The 23,474-nt window shown below is 37.2% G+C and overlaps 3 protein-coding genes across 6 annotated transcripts; 1 reads left to right on the forward strand and 2 right to left on the reverse strand.

Moving 5' to 3' along the window:
• Positions 1-10,358, forward strand: zyg-8 (Serine/threonine-protein kinase zyg-8; the record flags this gene model as incomplete). Of its 2 annotated transcripts, NM_067170.8 has the most annotated exons (9): positions 1-213; positions 1,213-2,119; positions 3,142-3,375; positions 4,025-4,201; positions 5,423-5,603; positions 6,365-6,511; positions 7,783-8,082; positions 9,303-9,401; positions 10,109-10,358. In NM_067170.8, the coding sequence occupies 9 exons, from the start codon at positions 27-29 to the stop codon at positions 10,283-10,285; spliced, it is 2,409 nt and encodes an 802-aa protein (NP_499571.2). The 2 variants fall into 2 exon arrangements, with proteins under 2 accessions (NP_499571.2, NP_001427166.1); NM_001440214.1 differs by lacking the exon at positions 1-213 and having other exon boundaries at positions 1,485-2,119; positions 10,109-10,285.
• Positions 10,359-12,505: 2,147 nt separating this feature from the next.
• Positions 12,506-15,844, reverse strand: php-3 (Homeobox protein php-3). Its single transcript, NM_067172.7, has 4 exons — positions 15,447-15,844; positions 14,010-14,221; positions 13,770-13,957; positions 12,506-12,977 (listed from the first exon to the last, which is right to left on the reverse strand). Exons 1-4 carry the CDS (start codon positions 15,788-15,790, stop codon positions 12,894-12,896), a joined length of 828 nt encoding a protein of 275 aa, NP_499573.1. The 5' UTR covers positions 15,791-15,844; the 3' UTR covers positions 12,506-12,893.
• Positions 15,845-16,080: 236 nt separating this feature from the next.
• nob-1 (Homeobox protein nob-1) lies at positions 16,081-22,604 on the reverse strand (the record flags this gene model as incomplete). 3 transcript variants are annotated; one of them, NM_001383007.2, is made up of 4 exons in its annotated part: positions 16,081-16,489; positions 17,544-17,779; positions 22,110-22,318; positions 22,363-22,604. In NM_001383007.2, the coding sequence occupies 4 exons, from the start codon at positions 22,548-22,550 to the stop codon at positions 16,391-16,393; spliced, it is 732 nt and encodes a 243-aa protein (NP_001369824.1). The 3 variants fall into 3 exon arrangements, 2 of the variants coding, with proteins under 2 accessions (NP_001369824.1, NP_001367008.1); NR_147825.1 differs by having other exon boundaries at positions 16,391-17,779; positions 22,363-22,550; NM_001379944.1 differs by lacking the exons at positions 22,110-22,318; positions 22,363-22,604 and having other exon boundaries at positions 16,391-16,489; positions 17,544-17,723.
• Between the last annotated feature and the right edge of the window lie 870 nt (positions 22,605-23,474).

Consider the following 23,474-nt stretch of genomic DNA (forward strand, 5'->3'; position numbering starts at 1 on the left):
GGTGTTAGACTATCTCTACTCGAACGATGCCACAAACGTCGGCGTGGCAGCTCAACGACACAACTGCTAGACCACCACCACCACCACCACCACCTGGATCTGAAGCTGGAGGATCGGATGGAGCATCTATGAATGGAGCCAACACATTGCCACGTGTATCGAAGAGGGTTTCCGCTGCTGGAAAAACGTCGAATATTCCACGATTCAAACGACGTAAGAATTGAGTGTTTGGCTTGAATTTCCCCGTTGGTGGCTTGCTTGCTTCAGCTTACGGGATATGGTTTTTTTTAATGATGAATCCGTGAATTTTGCAACAAAAAAGCAGCGTCGCACAGAAAAAGAGGCGGAGCGTAATTTTGCAACCCTGCGGCACGGTTTTTTCTCCTTTTTTTCTGAATTTTTTTTTTCGATTAATTTCATTTTTTTTACAACCATGAAATATCCTCACAATCTAATAATAAGTAAATTGGGTAATACTTTCATTCGAAAAAAGACAAATAAAAAATAGAGAAAAAACCGTGCCGCAAGGTTGCGAAATTACGAAATTACACTCCGCCTCTTTTTCGGTGCGATGCTGCTTTTTTGCAAAATTCACGGATAGATTGTTTAATTTCAATAGTACTGAGTTGAAAACTTGAAAAAAGAGACATTTTTATTTGTAAAAAGCTATTAAAAAATGATTAATACCGTCAGACTGTTGAAAACGATTTTTCCGGCAAATCGACAAATTGCCGGATTTGCCGGAAAAAAATGGCCCCTAAATTTTCCGGCAAATCGGAAAGTTGCCGGATTTTAAATTTTCCGCAAATTGGCCGATTTGCCGGAAAAAGCGGCCCCTAAAATTTTCGATTTTTCTATTTTCCGAAATTCAGAAAATTACCCATAAGATATGATTTTTTAAAAATCTAATTTTGTTTATATATTCATGATAAAGAACATCTAAAAATAAGAACAATGATCAAAGTTTAAGCGAATTTTTAAAAAATCGAAAAAATTTCGAAATATCGATTTTTCGATTTTCAAAAATCGAAAAAACCGACACCCTTGATCGTTATCACTATTCGAAAATAATTGAATCTAAAGAATCGAGATCCTGTAAATCTACACTACAGTAGTCATATAAAGAATTACTGTAGTTTTCTTTTCGCTACGAGATATTTTGCGCGTTAAATATTTTTTTGTGTTCCCGTGTAATATAATCCTAATTTCCAGCCCATCTCCCTCATTCGACACGTCCTCTCTCCGCAGTCTTGACATCATCATCATCTCCAGTTGTTCATAGAAAGATCAGTCCATCATCATCTGCTCCATCAACATCCTCCGCACATCGTCGATTCTCGCATCTTCCTCAACAACACTTCCACCATCATATTCATCACAATCAGACCGCAGTGATCAGTGAAGAAACACTGACAACTCCACGAGCATCGACTCTTAATCTCAATCAGACAAGCGTCTTCCCAACGGCAATTTCCCAGGGAAGCATGCCGAATAGTGGCACGAACACTGCGGAAGCGTCAATGACGTCATCCGTATGTGCCATGGAAACCGAGGGAACGAATGGAGATGAGCTCGCAGAGTCCAGGGATATGGTCTCAGAAATGCAGCGGAGGTGTCGAATCGGGCCATCCGGGTATCCGCATTTACTGAAAGCCAAGCGACTCCGGTTCTATAGAAATGGGGATCAATATTTCAAAGGGATTCAGTATGCTTTACAAAGTGACCGGGTGAAGAGTATGCAACCACTTATGGAAGATTTGATGAAAACTGTAATCTGTGACTCGACGGCTCTTCCACACGGAATCCGTCACATTTTCACGATCGACGGCGCTCAACGCATCACTTCCGTAGATCAATTCGAAGACGGCGGTGGTTATGTGTGTTCGAGTACCGACGCTTTCAAACCGGTCGATTATTCGAGAGCCGCCGAGCCAAGTTGGCGTCTGACACTTGCCAATCGATACAATCGACACTTGGAGACGAAGAAGCTGGCGTTGAGTGTCGTAGAGCCGTGTCATGAGAATACGGATTTCGTGTTTCCACGAATTATCAAGGTTATTCGGAATGGGGTGAAGCCAAGGCGGATTAGTAGGCATTTGTTGAACAAGAAGACGGCGAGGTGAGAGCAAAAAATCGCCCCGACCAATCAGCGATTCGCTCCGCCGCCCACTTTCCAACCAATCAGGCGACGTGGGTGGAGTTCGAAGGTGTTGATTGGTCGGGTGAAGTCTCATTTTGAAGGGAATTCAAAAATGATTGTTTTTTTCGCGTTTTTCCTATTTTCCTAAGGAAAAAAAAATTATTTTTCAACCAAAAAAAGTGGCGGCGATTCAAAATTTTGAATGAAAAAGACAAAAAATTCAAAAAAAAAATATGCGAAAGAACGAAAAATTCGAATTTTTCTGCGACCAATCAGCAATTCGCTCCGCCCATTTTTCGCCCAATCAGGTGAGGTGGGCGGAGTTTGAAGATGCCTAAACGAGAACTCCCGCCCACTTCTTCAGATTGGTTCAAAAGTGGGCGGAGCTAATCGCTGATTGGTCGCAGATTTTTTTTGAATTTTTTGTCTTTTTTCTTAAAAATGTTGAACCGTCGCAACTTACAAAAAAAAAATTTTTTTTCATTACGAAAATAGGAAAAAAGCGAAAAAAACAATCAATTTTGAATTCCCTCCAAAATGAAACTTTACCCGACCAATCAGCGCCTTCGAAACCCCCCCCCCCCCCCCCCCCCCACTTCATCTGATTGGTTGAAAAATGGGCGGAGCAAATCGCTGATTGGTCGCAGTGGGAATTTGTCTAAAATTGGAAAAAATCGGTGTTTTTTGTTTTTTTTTCGAATTTTTTCCCAAAAAAAACACAAAAACCCAATTTACACTGCGACCAATCAGCGATTAGCTCCGCCCACTTTCCAACCAATCAGATGGAGTGGGCGGAGTTCGAAGGCGCTGATTGGTTGGTGAAAATTCGGTTATATTCCCTCCAAAAAGAGAACTCCCCGCCCACTTCATCTGATTGGTTGAAAAATGGGCGCGGAGCTAATCGCTGATTGGTCGCAGTGGGAATTTTTAATTTTCTCGTTTTTTTTTTCAAATTTTGTCCCAAAAAAAAACTTAAAACCCCAAAAAAAAAAAAATTCCAGATCCTTCGACCAAGTGCTCCGTGACCTGACATTTGTCGTGAAGCTCGATTCTGGAGCAATTCGAAAACTATTCACACTATCCGGACGGCCTGTTCTCAGTCTACAGGATTTTTTCCGAGACGATGATGTATTCGTTGCGTATGGTGGAAATGAGAAAATGGCTGCCGATGATCTACTTGTGGCTTCGGAAGAGCACAAATCTGTTGGATCGGGAACGTCGTCGAATATGAGGAGGTTTTGTTGCGGCGATTTTCTGGTCAAAATTAGGGTCTCGACACGAAAAATCTGAGTTGAAAAATGTTTTTTAAAAAATCCATAGAATATTCTAAAAAATCGATTAAAAGTTTTAAAAATCGATGAAAATTTTAAAAAAAACCGATAAAAATAGAAAAAATCTTGAAATCGATGAAATTTATTTTTAAAAAATCGATAAAAAATTGCTGAATTTTTTTAATCGATGAAATATTCCAAAAAATTTATTAAAATTCGTTTAAAAAAATCGATAATTTTCCTTCTTTTTTTTTGTTAAATTCTAAAAAAACTGATGAAAATGAATCGATTAAGATTTAAAAAAATCTATGAAATTTTTTAATTTTTTAAATTTAAATTTTAAAAATCTGTAGAATATTCCAAAAAAATCGATGAAAAATTGTGAATTTTCCGCTCAAAAACCGCAATATTTTTTTTATTTGAAAGGACCAAAAAAGTAGCGAAATATTTTCGAAAAATAAAAAAAAAAGTGCTTTTTAAAAAATGGTCTCAAAATTTGAATTCATTTTTTCTGAAAAATCGAAAAAAATTTTTTTGAAATTTTTTGAAATTAAAAAAAAAAACCAAAAACTTTCATTTTTCATATATATAAAATGACGTTAAATATTTCCAGAACAAGCCGCCGTTCAACAATGCCAAATCGTAACGAATCACTACGTCACGATCGATCTGGAAGTGTTATTCCGGATCAAGATCAGCAACGGCTTCCACCTCTTCTTGACGAAAAATTCCAGCTTGTCAGGCTCATTGGAGATGGAAATACGGCTGTTGTCTATGAAGTTATTGATAAGTTCGTGGTTTTTTTTTATTTAAAAAAAATCAGTTTTTCGTTTTTTTTTTTTTTTTTTGAAAAAAATTTGAAAAAAATTCTTTATCCGCTTATATTTTTCAGGCATTTTCAGGCATTTTTACGGGAAGAAAACTTGATTTTTTGATTTTTTTTTTGCGGAAAAATGTCTGAAAATATGACAAATTATGTTTCAAATTACAGAAAAAATATAAAAAAACCAATTGTTATACATAGCTCCTGGAAATGAGATTTTTGGGAAAATTAAAAAAAACACTCTCGAAAAATCGATAAAAAAGAAGTTATAGAAATTTTGTATATTTTTCTTATAAAAAAAGAGAAATAGCCAAAAATTTGAAGTATTTTTCTGAAAAAAATCTGGAAATTGAAAATTGAAGCTTCTAGGTTTAGCCAGAGATGGGCTGGAAAGATTTTTTCCGGCAAATGGGCACATTGCCGGATTTGAAAACTTCTGCGGCAAATCGGCATACCGGAAAATTGCCGGAATTAAAAATTTCCGGCAAATCGGCGAATTGCCGGAATTGAAAATATCCGGCAAATTTGGCAAATCGCCGATTTGCCAAATTTGCCGAAAATCTGGCAATTTCCGAAAATTTGTGAAACTGTACATTTCCCGAAAATGAAAATTTCCGGCAAATTTGGCAAGTTGCCGGTTTGCCGGAAAAACGGCAATTTCCGAAAATTTTTGGCGAAATGTGATATTTGCCCATTTTTTCAAAAAATTTCAAAAAGGCGCATTTTTAAGTGTTTCCGTCTTATAAAAAATCCCTCTAAACACTTCCGGCAAATTGATATCCGGCAAAATCGGCAAATCGGCAAATTGCCGGAATTGAAAAATTTCCGGCAAATTGCCGATTTGCCGATTTGCCAAATTTGCCGAAAAACTGGCAATTTCCGAAAATTTGTGAAACTGTACATGTCCCGAAAATGAAAATTTCCGGCAAATTTGGCAAGTTGCCGGTTTGCCGGAAAAACGGCAATTTCCGAAAATTTTTGGCGAAATGTGATATTTGCCCATTTTTTCTAAAAATTTCAAAAAGGCACATTTTTCAGTGTTTCCGTCTTTTAAAAAATCCCTCTAAACACTTCAGGCAAATTTATATTCAGCAAAATCGGCAAATTGCCGGATTTGAAAAATTTCCGGCAAATTGCCGATTTGCCGATTTGCCGAACTACAACCTACTAATCTCTAACACTTTCCAGAACAAACAACGATGATCGTAAAGCGATGAAGGTGATCGCAAGAGAAAATGTGATTGGAAAAGAGCATCTAATTGAGATGGAGCTGGCGATTCTTCAAAAAATCGATCATACATTCATTGTTCAACTCTATGATCACTGGTTTGTCGATGATTCCTACTACTTGTCACTCGAGTTGATTGAGGTTTGTTTGAAAAATCCAAAAAAAAAATTGAATAAATTCAGAGAAACCACGACGAAAAATCGCGAACGAATGAAAAATCCAACTTTTAAAACGAAAAATTTTCGATTTTTGACTAAATTTGAATCCCCGCCAAAAATGAGGACTGTATAAAAAAAATTTAAAAAAAGGCAAAAAATTCTGAAAAATTCTGAAAATCAATTTTAAAAAAAGGCAAAAAATTCTAAAAAATCGATTAAAATTCTAAAAAAATCTATATAAAATTTAAAAAAACGCGATGAAATTTTCTTTAAAAAATCGAAAAAAAGGAATGAATAATTTGGAAAAAAATCTATGAAAATTTAAAAAAAATTGAAAAAATTCTAAAAGGAATTCTATAAAAAATTGAAAAAAAAAGCGATGAAATTTTCTTTTAAAAATCAAAAAAAAAGAATAATTTGGAAAAAAATCTATGAAAATTGAAAAAAAAAAATTTTTAATCCTAAACAGAATTCTATAAAAAATTGAAAAAAAAAATCGAAAATGAAAAGTCCCATTTTTGAAACGAAAAATTTTATCAATTTTGCAATCCCTCCAACAAAATGAGAACTCTCCTCGACCAATCAGCGATTCGCACCGCCCACTTTTGAACCAATCAGATTGAGTGGGGGCGGAGTTCGAAGGTGCTGATTGGTCGGGGAGAGTTCTCCGTTTGGAGGGAATTCAAATTTAGCCAAAAAAGATTTTTTTAAAAATTAAAATAACAAAAAATTTGATTTTTCCAGATGGGTGATCTATTCGAACATCTGCGAATTGTTCGTCGTGTTCCTGAACGAGATGCTGTTCGAATGATGACGTGCCTCGGGCAAGCTCTTGAATATATTCACGAGCTGGGAATCGTGCATCGTGATGTGAAGCTGGAAAATCTGCTGGTAATTTTTTTAAATACCAACCAGGGATGCCACAAAAAAATTTTTCAAACAAAAAAAATACAGAAAAACAAACAATTTTCGATTTTTGTTTATTTATACCAACTAAAACATGACATTTTTGGAAAAAATTTTTTTTTTGTTTTTTTTTTTTTGATTCGAAAAAACTAAATTTATATAGAAAAAAACCCCGTTTGTCTTATTTTTCAGACGGTTTTCTGCAAAAAAAAAAATTATGTGAAATTCTCGATTTTTAAACAATTTTCTCAACGGAAGGTGTTTCATGAAATGTGTGCACATAATTTTTAAATTTTTAAAATTTTTTTTTGCAAAATTGAAAAAATCTCTTTTTGCCCGAATTCCTATTTGAATTGCCGCCAATTGGATTTGTTCGATGGAGCGCGCTTGCACGTTTTTAAATTTATTTATTTTACTTTTTGTTATTTTCCACCGATTTTTTATGTTTTCGGTGTATTTTTGCATGAATTTTAGAGAAAAAGTCAAAATAAATGCAAATTTTCGTTTAAAAAGCACGCTTACAGGCGTGAATCAGAGAAATTAATTAATTCAGGTTCGAAATCGTTTAAAAGCGTCATTTTTTTCATTTGAACGCCTGTAATAATGCAAAATAGAGGCGTTAAAATGAAAAAATGACGCTTTTAAACGATTTCGAACCTGAATTTATTAATTTCTCTGATTCACGCCTGTAAGCGTGCTTTTTAATCGAAAATTTGCATTTATTTTGACTTTTTCTCTAAAATTCAAGCAGAAATACACCGAAAACATTAAAGATCGGTGGAAAATAACAAAAAATAAAATGAATAAATTTAAAAACGTGCAAGCGCGCTCCACCGAACAAATCCAATTGGCGGAAAATCAAATAGGAATTCGGGCAAAAAGAGATTTTTTCAATTTTGCAAAAAATCATATAAAATTTAGAAAATTTTTTTGAATTTTTTTATCATGATATTCGGTCATTGTGGTACCATAGGCATGTTTTAAAGCAATTTTCCCACTGGCGCTACTCCACTTAAAAAAAAAAGCAAATGTAGAAAAATATTTTTATTGTAAAAAATCTCAAAACTTCCCAGAAAAAAGTAAATTTCAGGCAGTTTTCGAGATTTTTTGAAGTCAAAATTAGGTAATTCATTTGCGCGGGAACTCAATAAAATAGTTGTCTAATTTTTTAAAAACATTTTTGCAAAATTGAAAAAAATAAATATATATTCTGATATTTAGTGCTCTAAAAAAGTGATTTAATTATGATCTCTCAGATCGTGAAAGACGAGTTTGGTGAGCTCGGAGTAAAGCTCGCAGACTTCGGATTGGCCGCCGAGATGCCGAAAGATTTTGGAGTTCTATCAACAATCTGTGGAACGCCGACCTACGTTGCCCCGGAAGTACTCAACAAAACGGGGTACGGCTGCAAAGTTGATATTTGGGCTGCCGGAGTGATTCTCTATGCGATTCTCGTCGGGTTTCCGCCATTCCAGAGCTCTGATGGATCGGAGCAAGACTTGTTCAGTGCGATTATGAGCGGAGAATTCAGCTTCCCATCACCATCTTGGGATGATGTGAGTGCACGACGGGAAAATTTGCCGATGAAAAAAATTTGATTTTTTGAGCAATTTTCCTGGAAAAAAGTGTAAAATTTCAGAAAATACTGAGTTCTCGCACGAAATTGCCAAATTTGGTCAAAAAATTCAAAAAAAAAATCATTTCCTCAAATTCTAGACGAAAATTGATTTTTTTAAACGCTTAAATCAAACGGGAATTTTGCAACAAAAAAAAACCGCACACAAAAAATAGGCGGAGCGTAATTTGGCAACTTTGCAGCACGGTTCTTCCTTTTTGTTTTGGCAAATTACCGATTTGCCGGAAATTCATATTTTCGGTAAATTGCCGATTTGCCGGTTTTGCCGATTTGCCGGTTTTGCCGATTTGCCGGAAACTTTCATTTTCGGTAAATTGCCGATTTGCCGGAAACCTTCATTTTCGGTAAATTGCCGATTTGCCGATTTTCCGAAAATTTTCATTTTCGGTAAATTGCCGATTTGCCGGAAACTTTTATTTTCGGCAAATTGCCGATTTGCCGGTTTAGCCGATTTGCCGGAAACTTTCATTTTCGGCAAATTGTCGATTTGCCGGAAATGTCCAATTCCGGAAATTTGCCGGTTTGCCCATTTCCAAAAATTTTCATTTTCGGCAAAATCGCCGTTTTGCCGTTTGCCGGGTATCAGATTTGCCGGAAATGTCAAATTCCAACAATTTGCCGGTTTGCCGATTTGCCGGAAATGTCCAATTCCGGAAATTTGCCGGTTTTGCCGATTTTCCGAAAATTTTCATTTTCGGTAAATTGCCGATTTGCCGGAAACTTTTATTTTCGGCAAATTGCCGATTTGCCGGTTTAGCCGATTTGCCGGAAACTTTCATTTACGGCAAATTGTCGATTTGCCGGAAATGTTCAATTCCGGAAATTTGCCGGTTTGTCCATTTCCAAAAATTTTCATTTTCGGCAAAATCGCCGTTTTACCGTTTGCCGGCGGGTATCAGATTTGCCGGAAATGTCAAATTCCAACAATTTGCCGGTTTGCCGATTTGCCGGAAATTTTCAATATCTGCAGATTGCCGATTTGCTGGTTATCCAATTTGCCGGAAATTTTCATTTTGCGAAATTAAGCTCCGCCTCTATTTCTGTGCGGCGCTGCAGTTTTTTTTTTGTTGTTTTTTTGCAAAATTCACGGATCGATCGTTTAAATAGAAGCAGGAGCATTAAAAAAATCGAATTTTTCAGGTCTCTTGGTCAGTGCGACATCTGATAATGTGTCTCATTCATACGGATCCATTCCATCGGTATTCAGCCGGTGAGCTTCTCAATGACGAATGGATGGTGGTAAGCTTTCGAAAAAAAAAATTGATTTTCCGAAAAATAGCTTGAAATTCTGGATTTTTGGAAGAAATTTACATTTTTTCTTATCTTTTTTATTTTTGTTTTAATTTCAAAAAATCTATTTAAAGGTGGGGTACCGAAATCTGGGAAATATTTTTAATTGACTTCAAATTTTCCCCTGATTCCGAATATCGATGTGAAAAAATTCAAAAAAATTCCCTGATTTTATATTTGAGCTTTAAATCGCAAATTTCATTTGTGCACCCATGTGCTTTTTCAAATACGCGCCGAAATAAATTATCCTTGGAGCGCGTTTTTGCCTCATTTAATTTTCTCTATTTATTTTTTTTTTTCAGTTTTTCAGCTACATTGGCACGAAAGAATTTATTTTTGAAAAAAAATCCGATAATATAAAAAAACGAATGAAAATAGCTGAAAAACTGAAAAAAAAATATATGGAGAAAATTAAATGAGGCAAAAACGCGCTCCAAGGATAATTTATTTCGGCGCGTATTTGAAAAAGCACATGGGTGCACAAATGAATCTCGCGATTTCAAGCTCAAATATAAAAACAGGGAAATTTTTCTGATTTTTTTTCACATCGAAATTCGGATTCAGGGGCAAATTTGGATTGTCAATTAAAAATTATTCTCAGATTTCGTTACCCCACCTTTAAATGAAATTTTTAACATTTTTCCCCATTTTTCCAGAATCTCGGCGACGTGGATCCCGAGTACGAGGAGTGGGCTCATCGATTTGTGCAATCTAAAATGCACGTGGAAGAAGAGCAAGAGACACCGTACGAGTACTACACTTCTCGACGAACTTCGATGGATGAGCTATCGGAAAGCGCCGCTGTCGAATTTTCGTATTCCTGTGAAAGCTGAATATTGACTATTGACTGATATACGCAATTAAATATATTCGATATCAATTTTCTGATCATCACATTTACTGTTCAACCACCCCCCCCGTTCTTCTTCTCTAAAATAATTGGCATCGTAACGGGTCGTTTTTGCTTTGTGTATTGAAATTTTCTGTGAAAATGCACCCCCTCCCCCCCCCTCCAAATAGTTCTTTTTTTTTGTCTCTTCTCCTATCAAATCGTCTGAAATGTGTGCCGGTTTTTTTTATTATGCAATTGTGCAGCAGCTTATTTCTTCTATAAATTATTATTGATTTATTTGTGAAAATTTAGCCCCAATTTGCTAGAAATTTGTGAAAATTTAGATCCATTTTGCTAACAAAATGTGTGCCATTTAGGCCCATTTTGTTCAAAATTTATGAAAATTTAGGCCCATTTTGCCCAAAATTTGTGAAAATTCAGGCCCATTTTGCTCAAAATTTGTGAAAATTTAGGCCCATTATGACCAGAAATTTGTGAAAATTTAGGCCCGTTTTACTAAAAAATTTGTGAAAATTTAGGCCCATTTTGCTCAAAATTTGTGAATATTTAGGCCCGTTTTGCTCAAAATTTGTGTAAATTTAGGCCCATTTTGCCCAAAATTTGTGAATATTAAGGCCCATTTTGTTCAAAATTTGTGAAAATTTAGGCCCATTTTGCCCAAAATTTGTGAATATTCAGGCCCATTTTGTTCAAAATTTGTGAAAATTCAGGCCCATTTTGCTCAAAATTTGTGAAAATTTAGGCCCATTATGACCAGAAATTTGTGAAAATTTAGGCCCGTTTTACTAAAAAATTTGTGAAAATTTAGGCCCATTTTGCTCAAAATTTGTGAATATTTAGGCCCGTTTTGCTCAAAATTTGTGAAAATTTAGGCCCATTTTGCCCAAAATTTGTGAATATTCAGGCCCATTTTGCCCAAAATTTGTGAATATTCAGGCCCATTTTGTTCAAAATTTGTGAAAATTCAGGCCCATTTTGCTCAAAATTTGTGAAAATTTAGGCCCATTATGACCAGAAATTTGTGAAAATTTAGGCCCGTTTTACTAAAAAATTTGTGAAAATTTAGGCCCATTTTGCTCAAAATTTGTGAATATTTAGGCCCGTTTTGCTCAAAATTTGTGAAAATTTAGGCCCATTTTGCCCAAAGTTTGTGAATATTCAGGCCCATTTTGTTCAAAATTTGTGAAAATTCAGGCCCATTTTGCTCAAAATTTGTGAAAATTTAGGCCCATTTTGCCCAAAATTTGTGAATATTCAGGCCCATTTTGTTCAAAATTTGTGAAAATTCAGGCCCATTTTGCTCAAAATTTGTGAAAATTTAGGCCCATTATGACCAGAAATTTGTGAAAATTTAGGCCCGTTTTACTAAAAAATTTGTGAAAATTTAGGCCCATTTTGCTCAAAATTTGTGAATATTTAGGCCCGTTTTGCTCAAAATTTGTGAAAATTTAGGCCCATTTTGCCCAAAATTTGTGAATATTCAGGCCCATTTTGCCCAAAATTTGTGAATATTCAGGCCCATTTTGCTCAAAATTTGTGAAAATTTAGGCCCATTATGACCAGAAATTTGTGAAAATTTAGGCCCGTTTTACTAAAAAATTTGTGAAAATTTAGGCCCATTTTGTTCAAAATTTGTGAAAATTTAGGCCCATTTTGCCCAAAATTTGTGAATATTAAGGCCCATTTTGTTCAAAATTTGTGAAAATTCAGGCCCATTTTGCTCAAAATTTGTGAAAATTTAGGCCCATTTTGCTCAAAATTTGTGAATATTTAGGCCCATTTTGTTCAAAATTTGTGAAAATTTAGGTCCACCACGGGGTTCTGGCCTTCCTCATTGAATTTTTCGCGCTCCATTGACAATCGCCTGTCGGACAACGCGTGGAAAAGTGTCGTGTACTCCACACGGACAATTACATTTAGTTTTACAATCGAGCCGCGACGCGACACGCAACGCACCGTAAATCTACCCCAGATGTGGCCGAGCCATAATGGCCTAGTTCGGCAAACTCTTCCATTTCAATTTATGAGGGAAGCCAGAAATCCGTGTAAATGGCGAAACACAATCTAACTTTTGAAAGATTCAAAAAAACTGTTTAAAAAATTTGTTTTTTCAGAAAATCCGATACAAAAAAAAGTTAAAATTAAAAAAAAGATTATTGAGGGAATATATTGAGGAGAGTAAAGTAGTTTGTACCGGTAAATTGAATTTATTAAATGCGGATCAATGGTGGTGATATAATGAAGTAGAACATTTGAGCTAAGGTTGAGAGAGAGAGATGGAAGAAAAAAAAAGAAGTTCAATATTCACCTAAAAGGAAACAGAAAACTTTTCAGGAAACATTTCAAGTTGGTATGGTTTTTGGCAAATTTAGACCCAGGTGGCACGTGGTGTCAGAGTGTCACATGTCGGTTTGATCTACTTAGATCTACAAAAAATGCGGCAGAATTCTCAACTGATTTCGTATGGTTAAGAACGTGCTGACGTCACATTTTTTGGGCGAAAAATTCCCGCATTTTTTGTAGATCAAACCGTAATGGGACAGAAAGGCACCGCGTGAGGTGGGGCAATTACAATAAAGTATTTCGAGTTAATCCAATCCAGGTGGCATCAGCATTCCAGTTGGATCTCCAGATGTTCGTTGCTTTTGCTTCTTATCTTTCATTCGTCGGTTCTGAAAATAATATAAATATTACTGGAAGTCAAAATTCTGAAAATGCGTATTGCACAACATATTTGACGCGCAAAATATCTCATAGCGAAAACTACTCTTTAAATGACTACTGTAGTGTCGACTTACGAGCTCAATTTTCGAAACTAACTTTTTTTTTGAATTGTGACAGCTATCACGTGGAGTCAGAGTGTCCCATTTCGGATTGATCTACGTTGATCTACAAAAAATGCGGCAGAGTTCTCAACTGATTTTACATGGTTAAGAACGTTCAAACGTCACATTTTTAGGGCAAAAAATTCCCGCATTTTTTGTAGATCAAACCGTCATGGGTCAGCCTGGCACCACGTGAGCTATATTAATTTGTTTCTTTTGTTTAATAATAATATTCTATCGATAAATTAATAATCCATTTTAAAACTCGAGCCCGTATTACTGTAGTTTTCGCTACGAGATATTTTGCGCAAAACGCATCCTCGGAATCTAGTGTTTTCTTAGTAATCAATAGATGCAGAATTTCTGATACACGCAGTTATACGATTATTGAATCAAATTGTCCATTTGGAATGAAACATCTTAATAATAAGTAGGGCATCCGTGTAGCCTGCCTGCCTGCCTGGCCTCAAGGCGACCTTCGCCTGCCTATCGCCTCAATCTGCGCTTTTTCATCTATTAATTTTATTTTCATCACATTTGAAATTTGAAAATTCACGTCAAAATGCAAAAAAGAGGCGGTCAGGTTTCAGGCAGGCCCCGAAGCCGCGCCTGCCTACCATGGAAGCCAAAAATACTCACTTGGAACCAAATTTTGACTTGTCGCTCAGTCAAATGCAAGTACTTTGCAAGTTCCCACCGCTTCTGCTTACTGACGTAGGTATTGTACAAAAACTCTTTTTCCAACTCCAATGTCTGCGCTTTCGTATACGGCTTCCTCTTTTTACGCATTGCGTGTGAAGAGGACGTCCATTCTAGTTGACCACCGTCTGAAATAAAAATTTTCAAAAAAACTTCAAAAGCTTAAAAACTTTAACAAACCATTCAAATTTCCATCTAAACTTGGCATTGAGTAGTTTGCAAACGGATATTGTTGTGGATAAGAGTATGGCCAAGAAGATGCAGCAAGACTATTTGAATAGAAATCATTGTACATTGATTGATTAACCATCATATTAAACTCTGTTGGAAATCGACCAGCATTGAATGGGTACATTCCGGCTGCAGCCGCTGCTGGCATTGACATACCACTGCTGAAATTGATTTTATTGGTTTTTGTGTTGAGAACACATACTTGGTGTCACAGTGTCTCATTTCGGCTTGATCTACGTAGATCTACAAAAAATGCGGCAGAGTTCTCAACTGATTTTGCATGGTTAAGAACGTGCTGACGTCACATTTTTTGGGCAAAAAAAATCACGCATTTTTTCTAGATCAAACCGTAATGGGACAGTCTGGCACTACGTGTACTTATTGAATTAAGAATATGAAATTTATAATGTCGGGGTATTTTTTGTATATCTTAAAATTAAAAAAAAACAACTTTCGGCAAATTTTGGCTACTTTTCAAAACAAATCAATAATTTTCGGTAACTATCGGCAATTTTTGGCAATTTTTGGCATTTTTTGAAAACTATCCGCAGCTATCGACCACTTTCGACAAATGTTGACACTGTTTAACAAATTTTCAGAAAGTTCAATAACTTCTGAAAACTATCGGCAACTATCGACAACTGGCAGCCTAAAAGTTGCCGAGCTTCCAATTTTTCGAAAAAATTTCGGCAATTTTTGTGCAATCGGCAAATTGGCAAATTGCCGGTTTGCCAATTTGCCGAGTGGCCGGCTTTTTCGATTTTCAAATTAAATGTAGGAGCATTCATAGAATGCGTAAAATTTTGCCCATTAAAATTGAACTTTTGAAATTTCCAAAAAAAATGTGCAAAACCACAATTTGCCGGTTTGCCGATAGGCCGAAAGTTACAATTTCGCCAATTTGCCGGAATTTTTTGATTCTGACAATTTGCCAATTTGCCGAGTGGCCGGCTTTTTTGATTTTCAAAATAAATGTAGGAGCATTCATAGAATGCGTAAAATTTTGCCCATTAAAATTGAAACTCTGAATTTTCGAAAAAAAAATTGCAAAACCACAATTTGCCGGTTTGCCTATTTGCCTGAAGTTTTCAATTCCGGCAATTTGCCGATTTGCCGGAAATTTTTGATTCCGGCAATTTGCCGATTTGCCGTAAAAAATCGTTTGCCGCCCACCCCTGATTATCAAGGCTATTTATAATTCGAAATTTTTCGGGGCCGGCCGCTGAAGTTGCCGAAAGAAAATTAGGCGTTTAGGAACTTCATGCTTATGGAAATGGGCAAAAATTTGGCTATCTATTGCCGAAGTTGTGGTAATTGTCAAATTTGTATTCTAGTTAAAATTAAAAAGTTTCCACTTGACCGCGATATTTAAAATACTTAACAAACCTCGTTGGGAGTGGTGCAACCTGAGGACTGGAAGCAGTGTCGGATCCTCGTTCCGAATGATTGTCCGCTTGTGTCCTTGATAAATTGTTCGATGCAGAACTGCTGGAACCACTAGAAACACCAGATGATCCAGATACAGATTGCTGCAGTTGTGCAGCTCTTGTCGACCAAAAGTTGTGTTGCATTGCTGCTGCTGCCGCCGAAGACGTTGTTGCAGGAGAATCCGAACGTTTAATGAACGGAGACGTCGGTGATTCATCATGAGTTTCATGAGAATCAGAGCTCTTCACAAATGGGGGTGGCATATTAGAATTGTTCATCATCTGTTGCATCACCGAAATCATTAGGATGATGACGGGAGCTCGCTGATGTTCGGGCGTTGTCTACCGTGAGCAAGCCTGCAAGAAAAGCACTATTTTTGGGGTTTCAGCGGGGAGAGATACTAAAGAAAAGTGGTAAGGTCGGGGGTAAAACGAGGTTGTTAGCGGAAAACAAAAACAGGTTTGGCAAAGACCCAAAAGTGGTGCTTTTCTCTGTGGCATTGCTGGGGGGTAGAGAACGAACATCGGCTCGACGGAGGAGCAAGTAGTACAGGAAGTACAGGATACACTGACAGACATACACGTACAGAGAAAAACGAAACAACTTTATGGGTGCCTTGCCAATTGAAAAAAAAGAGTTATTAAATCATGAAAAAGGAAAAAGAAAGTTGAACTTGAATCGAAAAAAGAGTCAAAGAGGACGACAAACAATAAGGGAAAAAATATAGTGAACGGTGTCTAGGTACCGGTTGGAGAGAACGAAGAATGGGCTAAAAACACAACCCTGTGCAAACGAGATTTGGGACAAAAATTATGAAATTGAGAGAGAAGAGAGCAAATTGAATAATGAATAAGAATCAGAAAAAAATCATTAGTTAGAACACTTTGTGTAAATAGAGAAAATCAGTTGATCAATCGCTCGATGCACGGAGTGACTGGAGCACCGTGGGGGAATGGCCCGGAATGTCGTTGACGCAGTTTCTTGTCCTTCATTCGTCGATTCTGAAACAGTGAAGTTAAGAGAAAGCAAAACAATTCATGCAATGTTAAAATGGTTGGAGTTTAGACAAAACAACATATTTACGGTTTTTGACAATGTTCAGGCGCGGTTTCAGGTTTCTAAAGTTTTCAATTATTTCTCATGGTAGGCAGATGCGGTTTCAAGGCCTGATGCCTGCCTGAAACCTGCTCACCTTTTGCCTCCTTTTTGCACATTTCCATTTTTACGTGAATTCACAAATGTCCAACTTATTTATTTGCACTCTGATAATTAATTACGAATGTTACTTTAGTTCAAAAAAGTGTGGCTACAAAAAGTGGTGCCAGGCTGTCCCATTACGGTGTGATCTACAAAAATGCGGGAATTTCTTCCTAAAAAAAGGTGACGTCAGCACGTTCTTAACCATGTGAAATCAGTTGTGAACTCTGCGCCTCTTATCCCGCATTTTTTGTAGATCAACGTAGATCAATCCGAAATGGGATACTCTGACACCACGTGCTGAAAAGTAATTTTTAACTTTTAAAGTATGGTTATTGATGGATTAGCGCCAGTGAGGAAATTGTTAAAAACTACTCCAGTGGTGCCAAAATGATAGCAAAACTTTTCCAAAAAAATTTTGAAAATTTTGACAAGTTTGACAAGTTTGAAAAGTGACAATTACTCAGTTTTTGAAAGTCATAATTTTGGAAGTCTGCCAAAAAAATTCCTATAAAACATTCTAGAGGTCGGAACAGGTTTAAATATTTGGCATTTTGCCAAAACTTTTCTGGAAATTTTAAAAAATTTTTCAATTTTTTCGAGTTCGTTTTGGCTGGCGCTAAATATTGTATTTTTTCAATTATTAGTGCCCAAACCTTGTAAATGTTCAAAATATTGAAATTTAGTATTTTTCAGATGTTCGTTTTTTGAAAATCCAGAGAAGCTCAAAATTAATTTTTAAAAATGAGGAAATTTGGGAATTTACCAAAATTTCTGGAATTTTTTTCATTAGGACATTAGATAAAAATTCACATTTATGATCTCTAGACTTTCCGCTGAATACTGCCTATAACATACCTGGAACCAGACCTTGACCTGCTTCTCATCAAGCATCAATTGTGCAGAGAGTTCTGATCTCCGCTTATTCGTGAGATATTGATTGACAGAATACTCGTACTCAAGTCTTGATATCTGATCTTTCTTGTACGGTTGTCGCTTCTTCTTCCCGTCATGTGAGATTGCCCACGGAAGATGCATTGCAGCGTTCGGAGTTGTTGCCGCACTGCTTCCAGCCGTCGTTGGAATTGTGATATCTGAAAATAAAATATTTTGATTGCAGTAAATCAATAACTATAAAACAAGATGGAGCATATATATATTCTGAGACGTCTGTGTGATGACACAGACTGAGAGCAGGTGGGGGGAGGTTCCAGTCGTAAAATTGGGGTGGGCCATGTTTTCGGGATAGAAGGCCCGGGGCAGACACACATGCCGGTCCCTTTCAACTCTAATTAATTGGACGGCGACGCCAGGAGCTGTCTAGATTACGGTAAACTGAGCATATGGGGGGGCCAGGGTTGTGCGGCAAATCTCAAAATTTGCCGAGCAAGACAAATTCGGCAAAATTGGCAATTTTGCCGTGTTTATTAAGCTCAGAAAAATGTGATACTTTTTGATATAATTTTTTAATTTTGTGTCAATTTACTAAATTTTTGGAGGACAAAATCAAGTGTTTTGGTCAAAATTGTATTGTCAAATTTTGCCTAGCTCGACAAACGGTAATTTCGGCAAATTTGCCGCAAACCCCTGATGGGCAGCCTCTAACTCGTTTTCCGTGAAATTTATGCAACTTTTTAAGGACATATGAATTCAAACAGTTGAAGAATTTCCGGGAAAGTACCTGATTACAAAACTCAAAATTATTGACGCGCAAAATATCTCGTAGCGAAAACTACAGGGGGCTTGATTTTTGAAATGAATTGAGCAAAAAATGAGAAAATAATATGAAGAAGCCACAGTAGTCATTTAAAGAATTACTGTAGTTTTCGCTACGAGAAATTTTGCGCGTCAAATATGTTGCGCAATACGCATTCTCAGAATTTTGTCTTTCCCTAATAACTCACGGCAGGGCGCCTGGTACATCAATACAAACGTGCTCTACTGATAACTTGAGTAAATTAAGGAAGATCTACTCAACTATTACTAACTACGTCTCGGACTCTTCTACAAAAAAAAATTTCCAAAATTCCTGGGAACATCTGCCAACTACCCACAACAGGATGATTTTATAGCCTTCTTGCATGCCCGTTTCTCCAGGTGTTCTTCTATTCTGCTCGGAGATTACGTAAATGTTTTAGGCCTTTTAATACCAACATATTCCGTTTACCTGTTATATCCTAATCCTCCCCATTTACAACAATTTGATATATGATGATCCTTGACGGGGACAATACCTCCTAGACCCCTATTGATACAACATTTTACGATTTATTGAATTTGATGATTCAGTTTACGCTTGCGAATTCTAAAGGTGTTTACTTTGCCATTTCAGTCATGCCATAGAGTTACCCTTTTTTGCTGTGAAACTTACTTGAGAATCGATTTTTTCAAAATTCAAAAAAACCCGAAAGTGTACAGTGTACAGTACTTTATCTTTCAAAAAATCAGAACAAAAAACAATGAAGGGCAAAGAATTTGTAGGAGAAGGCAAGTGGCACGCCGTCGTCGTCGACTATAAAACTAGCGTCATAAAATTCTAGACAACACTACTCCTCACACTGGGACCCGGTCGGCATACACTTTGAACTTCAAATGAACAACTTGCCGAAAGGATACGGAAGAAGATGAAGATCACATCTGGCATCAGAGAGAGAAGGGATAAGCTGTTGGAAGTTAGAGCAGGGTTACGGTACTTTTTAGTCAGGAATGTCATTTTTCTAGAACATCATTTTTCATAGCCGTGAATCATTTCCATAATCGAATCAAAAAAGGAACATCAAAAAATGTGGGTGCTTCGACGATTCTTCAAAACTAAAACTTGCGTTAAAGATTTCTAATTATCGTAATAGTATTGCACTTAATTCTGAAGACACGTAAATCGAGACAAACGCTACAGTAGTCATTTAAAAAATTACTGTAGTTTTCGCTACGAGATATTATGCGCGTCAAATATGTTGTGCAACACGCATTCTCAGAATTTAGCGTAACTGTAATATCACGTGGTGTCAGAGTGTCTCATTTCGGCTTGATCTACGTAGATCTACAAAAAATGCGGGAGTATGAGAAGCGCAGAACGTGCTGACGTCACTTTTGTTTTGGGCAAAAAATTACCGCATTTTTTGTAGATCAAACCGTGATGGGACAGTCTGGCACCACGTGTAATATTTTCACGGCACGGCAAATGGTACATCCGTGGAAATGCGCTCCATCGAACACCGTGCATAACCCGGATTGGACGCGTTATAAGGAAAAAACTTTGGCCTAATGAATTTAGAATTTTTTGTGAATACTGTAACTTGATTAAAAAATTTTTAAATGAACCATCCGTTTTTGAGAAACACGCACCCAAACTGCCAGGTATACGGTAGACAAACTGCGTAAAGGTACCACTTCTCGGGTATAAGCTTTCAAAATTAAACAATATGGTGCAATACTAATAGAGAAAGTTACTAGATGCTTCAAAAAGTGCTCAAAGTCGCTTAAAGTCCTTAGTTCTTTCTCCCGCTAATCTCGATATCGAATTCCGCATTATATCAACATGACAAGCAGCTTTTAGTTTTAGTAATACGTGTCACTAAAATCGATAAAAAAAAACTACGGACGCCGTAGCGAGACCCACTGAGAAAAACATTATGTACCTTTAGAATAGCCCTTCCCGATCCCAAAAGAACATTCCAAAGAAGGCTCCAACATGTCTGTCGTATCCCCATCCAGCTCTTTCTCCCTCATCTTCGCCCATCCCTAACTACCGTATCTCAATTTGTCCTTCCCCTAATTGAAATGGGGGCTGCCCCCCCCCTCCACTCGCTGTTTTTAATCCGAAAATTTGCGCAGCAGTCGTCGTGACGCCAAAAAAGAGAGTCTCTCTGCCTCTCCAAATACGGGGAGCGGGACGAAGCCAAGCAGCCACACGGAGTCGTAAAATCGAAAATGGAGATAACACACAGCAAGCGAGAGAGACGGGGAGAAAAACGAAATATTTTGGGCGAAAAGGCAATTTGTGAATGAGTGATAGGGACATGTATAGCGCCCCCCCGAAAAGTACCATAAGGCGCCAAGTTGAGTTATTTTATAGACTGTTGATTTGTTGCTGGGAGGTTTGAGATTTGAGATTCTATTACACTGGTTTTTGATCTTTTTTATTTGAGAATGGTGATTCACAACTTCCAGCATTAAAAAAAATCTGAAAGTGCACCGTATATTCCCTTTTAGTATGGCGCCCCCCTCACTCGACTTTGACCGTTTATATCTCGGTTCTCTTTGATTGATCATATTTCAAAAATTCAAACGACAAAATCTTTTTCAAATCTATTGTTATGCTCTGGTTTTTAAAGGTACCAAAAATCTTCTGAAACCGCTGAAATATAAGCCGACAAAGTCAATTGATAGGGGGGGGGGTCATACTAATAGGAAATATACGGTAGTATAAACTGCTATACACACCTAGTTCAAAAGTCATGGGGTACTTAGTAATTCTATTCTAGTTAAAGAAAAAACAGTCCCGCCGGATGTCAGTTGCTGTAAACAAAGTTATGTAATTATGGCAATATCAAGGATGTGGAAAAAATCAACAGCAACATTTTGTTAGTTGGAAATTTTTTGCTAGCAGTTATCATATTCGAGTTACCTATACTTGTTTGAGCAATTCAAGCAAATCACCGTAAAAGCGAAAATAGCTAATATATAAACTTAAATGAGTTCAGGAAAAAAACCTAAATCCTAAAAGCTACGTTTTACATAAGACATTAAAATACGGCATACCTTACAAAAAATCGATATTGGTATAATTAGAACCACAGCTTCTGACACTTTGCCCCTTCTCTACCGTACCATAAAACTGATGTAAAGTGTCTGTTATCGATATAGTCTTCTCCTCTCCTTTTTTGCCTTTTCTCCAAAAAAAAAAGAGTGTCGCCAGTGCGTGTTTATACACGTCGTCGATACACACACACACACATATACAACTTGAAAGGGTCGCCGCTGGCGCCGCGAGGAGAGTGCACTCTCCGATTACTGTATGGGGGCAAAAAAATGAAGAAGATTCTATATAAGGAAGAATGACGAACAAAAAAAGAGATGATCGGAAGATAAAGTGGTACGGTAGGAATTGAAGGCGCGTGTGTGATTTGATATCGATTACTAATTGGGCAAGGGCGAGGCGAAATTTATGGGTGGGGGAGGTCTCAACGGTAATTAATAATTTTATGATTGTTATGCGGAAAAGGAAAGGAATGAGATCCAAATAGGCTGCGAATTGACTTATGATCTTTTAGAAAGTTCCGAGTTACGGAGCAGAAAACCGTGTTCTCCTACCCTTGCAACTCGCGGCGGTAAGATCAAAGCTAGTGATAGCGAGGAATGCGGAGGTGGGCGGGCAGATGGAAGAGCACAATGACATAATAGAAGTGAGATGTTGGAACTAACCACTTAAATTTCCATCGAGACTTGGAATGGAGTAGTTAGCTGTGAATTGATACGGTTGTCCGTATGAGTACCAACCAGTTGAGGCCAGCGGATTTTGATAGAAATCCGTGTAGACCGGGTTCATCATCATTCCAAACTCGTTGGCAGTTGGCATTCGACTTGGTCCGAACCCATACATCCCTGCTGTTCCAGGCATAACCATTCCTGTGCTGAAAATGATAGATGTCATTTGCCAAATCAACTTCACACTAACCTAGACGGCGCTAGCTGTGGACTCGACCCAGTTTCAGATTCTCTTTCCGAACGGCTTTCTCCTTGTATCGACGGTATGGCAGCAGCAGCACTTGGCCAGAAGAATGGAGTTTGTTGGACAGAGGTGATAGATTCTTTAGAGTCTTCTGGAGAGTCGTTATTAATCATTTGTTGCATCACCGAAATCATTCCATATATGAGCAGCTTGGGGAGTTATTTGGGTTTGGAGATCTGTTTTTGAACCTGAAAGTTGAGCACTTTGCGAGATTGAGCTTGAAAAAGTAAGGAAAAGAAAAACGAGAATTTAAAAAGCTTATATTTGAACACTACTGTAGCACTTGTGTCGATTTACGGGCTCGATTTTTGAAATGAATTTAGCACGGCTTGTAAGAGCTACAGTAGTCATTTACCGTATATTTCCTATTAGTACGGCCCCCCTCACTCGACTTTGAACGCTTATATCTCGGTTCTTTTTGATCATATGTCAAAAACTCGAACGACAATATCTTTTTCAAATCTATAGTTATGCTCTGGTTTTTGAAGGTATCAAAAATCTTATGAAACCGCTGAAATATAAGACGACAAAGTCGATTGATGGGGGGCCATACTAACTAGATATAAAGCTTTAGCTACGATATATTTAGGATTTTGACGCGGAAAATTAATTAATTAGTAAATAAGCTTATAACAGTAATTATTATTTATCGGCGACAAACGCGGCAATCAAAACCTTAAGCACCAATAAAATAATTTTAAACCTCATAAACCTTTTGAGGGTAATAAAATAAAAGCTGGGGGGGCACATAAATAACATAAATGTTGAAACATGCATGCGAGACAAGTAATAAAGATTAAGAGAGCACTAAAAAAGTTTTATAAACGCATTAAAAAGGTGTTTCCTCTTTCCCCCTTGTGTTGGAAAACACCAAAGAGACTATAAAGAGAATAAGGGGCGGGGGGCCGTGAAAGGTGATGAGGCCGAGGAGCAGAAAGGAGGACACTACATAACACGCACGCTCCACCCACTTGTCTACCGTACCCCTCTGACGAATTGGGCGGCGAGGAGCGGGGCGGGCGGGGAACAGAGAATGAATAGGAGAGACAAGTTGAGTG

The sequence above is a fragment of the Caenorhabditis elegans genome, chromosome III, assembly GCF_000002985.6.
Source record: "Caenorhabditis elegans chromosome III".
Classification (NCBI taxonomy): domain Eukaryota; kingdom Metazoa; phylum Nematoda; class Chromadorea; order Rhabditida; family Rhabditidae; genus Caenorhabditis; species Caenorhabditis elegans.